Genomic DNA, 7,952 nt, shown 5'->3' on the forward strand with positions numbered 1-7,952 from the left:
GTAGAGAGAGAAAGAGGAAGTGAAAGAGGAAGAGAGAAAGTGGAAGTTTGAGGCCAAAAAAGCTGCACTGAGCACCACGATATGAGCTTTGCCCTGGCTAATGGCAGCCAGACCCCTGGCACAGCAGGGATGCTCATCCCCATGGAGTGGGTGAGTGCCCCAAGACAAGCCTGATTAAGGGAGAGTGTTGGCTTTCAGCCATGCCTGGGTGACCAGCTCAGACAGGGGCAAGGAGAAAATGAGCATTGACCTCTCTAAATTCTTAAGAGCAGCTTTGTGGAAGAGCAGCTTGCATATGTCACGGAGAGGCCCAGGAACCACAACAGATGCTGCCACCTCCCAGCTCTGCCCTGCACTGCAAGAGCCGTTATTTGCCTGCCCACGCACTTGCCATCACGAGTCAACAAACTCCTGGATGCAAAACTCTTTATTCACCCCCATGGCCATATCTGACTCCCACCTGGGGAGGGAGGGACACAGGGGTAGATTACCCCTCATGTAGAGGAGGAAAATGCCTGGAGACAGGCAGAAGACCAGCTGCCTGCTTCCCAGGGGTTTCTGAATAGCAGTACATAGGGCAGCCTCTGCTCCGAGCAAGAAGCTTGCAAGAAGCTTTGGCTCCTGTGAGCAGCATCTCACAGGATTCACTCCAGTTCTGACCTCCAGCCCTTTCTTCAAGTCATGCTTTGATAGTTGGCTCAGACCTAGGGCAGGGAAGCAGCATGGCTACTCCAGAGAGCACTGGGTGAAGGTAGAATACTGTAAGTCACCTTTGGGACAGACCTGTTGGCATCACTGCTCTGCCTCAGCCTTTTTTCCCTGCCTTGAGTGAAGAGGCAGCACATGGAGCACAGCAGGGACCTTCCTGATCCTGTGGTACCCACCCCATGGCCACAACAACACTGTGGTGAGAACTGTTCAATACTAACTCCAGAAGCAGCAGCATCTCTGTTGCTTTAGTCCTGATATGCTGGATTTTCCCAGAGTGAGGGGCTGGGGCAGCCTCTTCATGCCCACACCCTGGTGAGGAGGGACGCTGACCCTCAGCAGGGCAGTGATGGCAGCTGTCGAGTCCTCTCCTCCCGGTGTTTCTTGCCATGCTCTGGTGTGACAGGTTTCTCCTCAGGGAAGATGATGGTGGCATATTCAGTCTGCTCAACTGGCTGAGTCTTGGAGGGCACTGGGCTGTGCTGGTCCCGCTGAAACTCCAGCACACCATAGTCCACAGTGGATACAAACACCACGGGGGGCTTCTCTTCCTTCTGCAAGGTAACCCCATCGTGGTGGTTCAGCCTCCAGAGGTACCCACCATCCCCAGCATAAACCCGTTCTTACAGCAAGTGCCAAAATCAGCTCTGAAGCATCATGGGAGAGTGAGAGTGATACGCAGCAGAAAGATGCACAGACCTGGGGCAGAACATGCACAGAGGAACTGCACCATGAGCCTTGGGGTCTCAGCTCTCTGCCTCTGCAGGCAGGCTGGACTCTGCCCGCCTGGCCATGGAAGGCAGGGCTGTGCTAGGAGCCCCTTTCCACCTCTCCACTGGGCTCCAAGGTGGATGGTGTGCAGGAGAAGAGCCTAGGGCTGAGTTTGCTCAGCCCAGAAAGGAGAGAGTAAAGAGCAACCTACTCACTGCCTTCAGCCACCTACTGAATGGGGTTGGAGAGAAAAAGGAAACAGATCCCTCCTACAGGTGCCTGCCCAAAGAGAGGAAAACAGGCACCAGCTGCAACAGAATAAATTTTAGCTTGATATATTGGAGGGTAACATCCTCCCATTCTCTACAGCAGCACAATCCACTGTCAAAGAGAAGCCTGCTTTGAAGAAGAATTGGATTAGAGAGTCATATCCTATCTTGGGTAGTTTTATTTTGATTTTGTGATGGGGCTGTGCTGCTGCAGGTGCAGAAAAGCAGTTGTAGCCATGCAGAAAAGATCAAGCAGCAGCAGACAGAAGAAGTGAGATGCTAGTGAAGAGCTGATAAAGGAAGGCCCAGCACCCTCCTTGCCCCGGTTATGCCACAGTGCTCTCCTGCAGCACAAGCAGGGTGGCAGAGGCGGAAAACTCACCACTGGCATGTTTTCACTCGGTGGTTTCTGCACATCTGCAAAGTAACACACTTGGTTAGAGTGAGGAGTTTTGTGTGCCCCACCCAAGAGCACTGGACACCACAATCTTTTCACCACACACACTCCTTGTCCACAGGGCCTAACACCCTGAGCATTACAAGGACAAGTGAGACATCAGCCCAGAGTCTAGGGTTTAATTGGGATTAGTGGAGTGCAGCAGAACTCTTTGTGAGTCCTTGGGTGCCTGTGGTGTGTCTGAGGTGATGCCCTGTGCTGCAGCAGGGTGAGGTGCTCCAAAGGCACCTGGGCAAGGTGCATGGGAGGGATTCAAGTGCACCACTAAGGCACAACACTAACGAGTGGTGTAGAGCTACAGCACATGGTCTGGGGGCTCTACAAAGGGCAAGCAGAGCTCAAAGCACCCCTCTCCTCCCAGCTTGGAAATATCTGTCCCACAGGGGCATGCCACAGCTGGGTTTAGCACATTGAACCAGTCCAGGTACCCCAGGCAGCTGCAGACACCTGGCTGACCCCAGGTCCCAAACTGGGTTTGTGTGGCCTCCAGGGGAAACATACCTCGTCTCCTGTATGTGAAGGTGAGGTAGCCGAAGATCAGCAGCACAACCACTCCAGCCAGCAGGAGGATGCCCAGGAGCATGGCCTTGATGTGCTCTGAGGGGCTGCCTTCCTCCATCTCCGGCTCGTCAGTAGCATTCACCTGGGGGGCTGCTGCAATAGGCATTCAAAAAAGGGGGAACAAAACAGCAAGTCAGGAGTATAACGTGGCCTCTACAGTCCTTGTGAAAGGCAGCAGGGGAACACAGGGCCGTCCTCAGAAAGGGCTCAGTGCCATGTAGGCTGTCATGGTCTCATTTGTCCTCCAGGGTGCAAAGGAGAAAGGACAGGGCAGGGCTGTGCTCTCCTGACCCATGTCAGATCCTCTGCCAGCAGGTTACTGCCTGCCTTAACCTACTGCCTGCCTTAACCCCTGGTGCTACAACAGGCTTGGGACCCATCCCCATCAGCTCAGCCCCCAGGCTGACCTGTGACTATCAGCTGGGCCCTCTTGCTCTCCATCACTTTATTGGGCTCATAGAAGGTGATCAGTCCACAGTAGTAGAAGCCTGAGTCATTCTGGTGGAGGTTCAGGATCTCAATCTCAAAGAAAGGAGTGTTGTTGATGAGCCGGTACTTCTCTGTCTCTGTCGTGGGCTTGTATCGGCTGATCTCAGCAGTTTTCTGGGCTTGGCTGTGGTTGGTCTCCTTGTACCAATTAAGGCTGTACTCTGAACCAGAGTCATTCTCCCTGGAGATATTGCAGTAGAAAGTGGCTTTGTCACCTTCAGGGCGAGTTAACACTGCTGGGGAGATGGTCACTGTTTGGGAGAGAGGATACAAGGAGCAGACATGGTTACAGCAGGCACAGGTCTCAGAAACAGCCATACCCTGTGTGGGAGCCAGGGATGCAAGCCCAGTTCACATCATCACTCTGGGACATGGGCAGGTACATCATTCCATGTCTCTGCCATTCCAAACGTATGCCTGCTGGCTGGAGAGGGACTCTCAGAGGTAGCAACTGTACTGTGAAATGGTTTCAGCAGACCAAATTGTGCTCTGGGCTACCTAAAATTAGCACTGAACACCTGTACCAGGGAAAACAGACTTTGGGGGTTGTATTATTTTTAAATATATGCTGTATGTTCATGTCTGAGTCATCCTCTCTCAAGTTGAGGTTGACTCTGAAAGTGAGCAGGAGGACAGAGTCCCAGGCTGGGGCAGTGTCCTGTGGTTCAGCCCATCACATGCCTGGCTGCCTGCTGGGATCCTCTGGCTCTTTCCACTACACAATGCTGGGAGCTCAGACCAGGCAGGGGCTGCCCCTGGCACAGTATTTGTCATCTCCAGCCTGAGACCACCTGACAGGGAAGAACAACCTGGAGCTTACAGTGCCATCCTTTTCCAGGGGCCTGTCCTCTCCCTGTGTGTGAGTGGGCAGCCAGGTCCCAGGGTTCCAGCTGGGCTTGCCGGGCTGCTCCCAACACAGAATCCAGCCAGCCACAGGCACAGGCTCCTCTGCTTTAGCAGCAGCCCTGCTGCTTCACCTCATTTCCCTGCCCATTATCCGGGTGGGTTCATCCATCCTGCCTGGTGGGAATGCTGTGAATGTGGGCCAGGCACACAGTGTCCTGCTTCTGCCAGTCCCACACAGCAGAACAGCTGTTGTAATTATTTCTGTTCAGAACAATGAAAAGTGGGAAGAAGCATTTTTCACAAGGGTCACCCAACCAAGCTATTCAAACCACCATGGCTTGAAAAGTCTCTGTCAAAGGAAATTTGCCTTCCCCTTTCAGAAATCACCACCGAAAGCAGCCCCAGGGCTCGCACGCAGAGTCAGAAAGTCCCTCCTGTCCCCCCAGCTCTGCCCTGAGGCCAGTTGCACCATAACCTCAGCATCACCAACCAGAAAAGGAACCTGGAAATTCTGTGAATAAATACAAGACCAGATAGAAAACTGAGCTGAGAAATGAGGGTCGAGACCAAACAGGAGGAAGGAAGGAGAGAAGTGCCCCAATTCCCACAGGCGGCACTGGCTGTGGCAGTGTCCACACCAAGAGATGGGATTTCTGCCATGTTTTGGATTTCTTGTGTTTAACAGGAAATATTTGGCAGGTTCAGGTCTTTATTTCCTACTAGTGCCGCTGCCAACAATGAATGAAGCGTTCAGATGACTTCTGAAAGTGGATGTTGGGTTTACATGTTTTCCTGTATCTTCCCAGAGGTAATATCTGCTCCAAGGGACACCCAGGCTCTGCCCACCCTCAAGGAAAAAGGACATGAATCCACCAAAGAAACAGCGGGCTGGAAGGAAAGGGCTTCATCAGCTTTATCAGAGCTCTCACTCACCCTGCCCAGACTCACACCTTCCCTTCAACCTCTCCTTCTGCCACAAAGTTCACTCAGGATCAAGTCCAAACCAGGAGTTGCAGCCCAAGGGCACAGACTGAAGCCACAAGAGCTAGAAAAAAAAAACCCCACACCCCCCTGGCAAATCCATAAGCTCAACACCAAGTTCCAACCACTGTCACTGTGTCACAATACAGCTCTGGTGTCCTGTCCCCTTCTCCATCCTTTAATCTTATTTCTGCCCCAAGAATCCCCAAGTCCTTTGCTTCAGCTGCATATACCCAAAAGCTTTGAGGTTTCTGCCTTCTTGATGCCAGAGCTAGTTTTTAACTACAAAGCTCCCAGCCCTTAGACATCTTCCACCAGCATCAAACGACATGGCCATGCCAGCGAGCCCGCCACACTCCTGTACCTACCCCGGCGGCAGCAGGTCAGCATCGGCCCACAGCAGAGCAGGATGGCACAGAGGTCAACCAGGGCCACCTCCACGCTGCCCCACGACTTCTTAGAGGCCCCTGGAGCCATGCTGAGCCGCCGTGTCCCCTGCCCAGGCAGGCGGGAGGTGCTGTGCCGTGTGCGCTGTGCCGCTCCCGGCTCTCTCCGTGCTTCCTTCCCCGCAGAGGCAGCAGCTTGTTCTCTGTCGTACACAGCGAGGGCTGGGTGGAAATGAAACGTACCCATCTCTGCCCCAGAGGGAAACCCGGGCTGCCTCCCGCCCCCAGCTTCCTCCTCACAGAACCAGGGATCAGCTGAGCCAGACCTGGCCCCTTCCCCTCCCTGCGCGCTCCTGGCATGTGCCCATGCAGTTACCCAGCTGCCAAGCAGTGGGGACAGCTTAACAGAACAGCTCTTCTGAGCCTGCACCCTTTTTGGGGAAAGCTTCCAGGGTTGGAGGAGGCAGGGACCACAAGGGACATGTCCTCAGCTCTGAGCCTGGCCCATAAGTAAAAGTCATCTTGGGTTCCCAGGCATCCACAGGTGCTCCCACTGGATGTCCAAGGCAGTGGGGTTGTGGGACATGTGGCATTGGGTGGACAGGGTCTGAAAACCATGGGACACCTATTGTAGGCTGCTCCCACCAGGATGGAATGGGATGGGAGATGAGGAGGGGGAGGAGGAAGAGTTTTGCCTCCTTAGGTGTTTTTCTTCTCAGATTTGACGAGAGCAAGGGCAGGTACCCAGGGTGCTGTTATTGGGGCAGAAAACTTCTGTAATTTTTTGCCATCCATGCTCCCCTCTCACTACACTGACTAATACTGGCATAGGAAATAACCAGCGGTGAAAGCACGCTCTTCCATTTCTCTAAAACACAGCCTCGGTGCCCCACAATTTTGGAAAATGTCAGGGGAAAATTAGTGACTGAAAATTAATAAGAAGGATGTAATTCTAATGATGACTTCACTATTTTTCCAAGCTTCCACAAACAAGCTGTGGGGCTGGGGCTTGCTCACCTCTCACTTTCAAACATGTCCCTGGCAGGCAAGTGGGCTGGGGCAGCCACCCCTAATTTCATAGAATCATGAAATCATAGAATCATTAAAATTGGAAAAGACCTCTAGGACCATCAGGTTCAGCCAAAAACACCATACCACAAGGATGGCCAAGGAGGGGGTTCTGAGCTGGGACAGACAGGGCTCACCCTGGGAAGGGGGCTCAGTCCAGCCTGTCTTGGTCCTCATTTCCAGTCTCCTCCTGACATTTGCAGCAACACTCCTTTCTCATGGACTGCTGGCACTACTTGAGCTGCAGAGCCAGGCTGGGTGCTGTGACCACCTTGTCACCTCTCTATGCCATCTGGCCAGAGCCCATCATGCTGCCTAGGTGGGTGGCAACAGGAAGTGCTCTCCATCATGTACAAGGGTGCACGTGGGTTTTGACTTGGACATCACCTGTTCCTTCAAAATTTCCTAGATTCCCACTAAAAAAAACCCTGACTAAACTAAACTAAACTGAACTGAACTCCAGGAAAAAAGGAAACTGACAGCAAGGACACTTTTCCACCTTGAGGCTTTATGTCCCCAAATAGTGACACCAAGCACTTGAGCCAGGGGTGGGGAGGCTCGTTTGGCACTTGCCACATGTTTTGGTTTCTAGAGGTGGAAGATGTGATGGGTATCACCACCAACATCACAACTCAGCAAGCCAGGGGGATAGGCAGGAAAAACTGGCTCATCCTCCCCACCTCGTGTGGCAGCAGCGGAGCTGATTAGAATCATAGCACAAATTGCTCAAACTTTCCAATGCACACTTGCAATAGGTATAACTGGTACCCACGGTGGGGAGGCTGCCGTGTCCATGAGAAACTAACAATGGCAAGATGTCTTTTCTCTGAAACAAAAAGCCAACCCATGGTGATGAAAAGAATAAAAGAAAAGATCAAGCTGCTAGGAAGCTGCTGTGGAGGAAAGTGAAGTGAGCAGCAGTCTCAGGTGTCAGCATTGCAGAGGAGCACAGCCCCAGCCCCACAGCAGCCCTGGGGCTTCAGGCAGCCTTTGAACCCTGCCTGCAGCCGGCCAGACCAGAACAGCTCACCCTGGCTCCTCCAAGTTCTCCAGCATGAAGGAAAACAGCCTGGCTCCAACCATGATGCAGCTCCCTGCTCGTGCTGGTAAATCTGCTCCAGCCCAGTGGGGTAGATGGTACACCTTGGAGTTTGCTGACAAGGTCATAAAAAGGTCCTTTGGTGCTTAAAAAAATATAAATTCTTTCTGTGAGTTGGAGCATGGCAAATTGCATAGGACAGTCCTTTTCTATTTGTCCACCAAAAGATGAAAATTAAGTCTAAAAAGTAAGGACAAGCAGAAATAAGTGAGAAGACAGTTATTTAAAACTAAGGAACAGCAACTGCAGCAAACACATGTCACACCAGTTCATTGGAGCACAAATGTCATAGTTTTTCTCCAGCCAGAAGCTGGTGAGTTCCATCTGAGACCCAGAGGAGGACCTGGTCTTCTGCAGCCATCACTGTTGGGGCACAC

At 52.5% G+C, this 7,952-nt stretch overlaps 1 protein-coding gene across 1 annotated transcript; it reads right to left on the reverse strand.

Moving 5' to 3' along the window:
- Nucleotides 1-409: 409 nt before the first annotated feature.
- On the reverse strand, nt 410-5,570 carry LOC134423454 (programmed cell death protein 1-like). Its single transcript, XM_063166426.1, has 5 exons — nt 5,391-5,570; nt 3,114-3,446; nt 2,647-2,799; nt 2,071-2,105; nt 410-1,262 (listed from the first exon to the last, which is right to left on the reverse strand). The coding sequence occupies exons 1-5, from the start codon at nt 5,497-5,499 to the stop codon at nt 1,044-1,046; spliced, it is 849 nt and encodes a 282-aa protein (XP_063022496.1). The 5' UTR covers nt 5,500-5,570; the 3' UTR covers nt 410-1,043.
- Between the last annotated feature and the right edge of the window lie 2,382 nt (nt 5,571-7,952).

This window comes from Melospiza melodia, chromosome 12, assembly GCF_035770615.1.
Source record: "Melospiza melodia melodia isolate bMelMel2 chromosome 12, bMelMel2.pri, whole genome shotgun sequence".
Classification (NCBI taxonomy): domain Eukaryota; kingdom Metazoa; phylum Chordata; class Aves; order Passeriformes; family Passerellidae; genus Melospiza; species Melospiza melodia.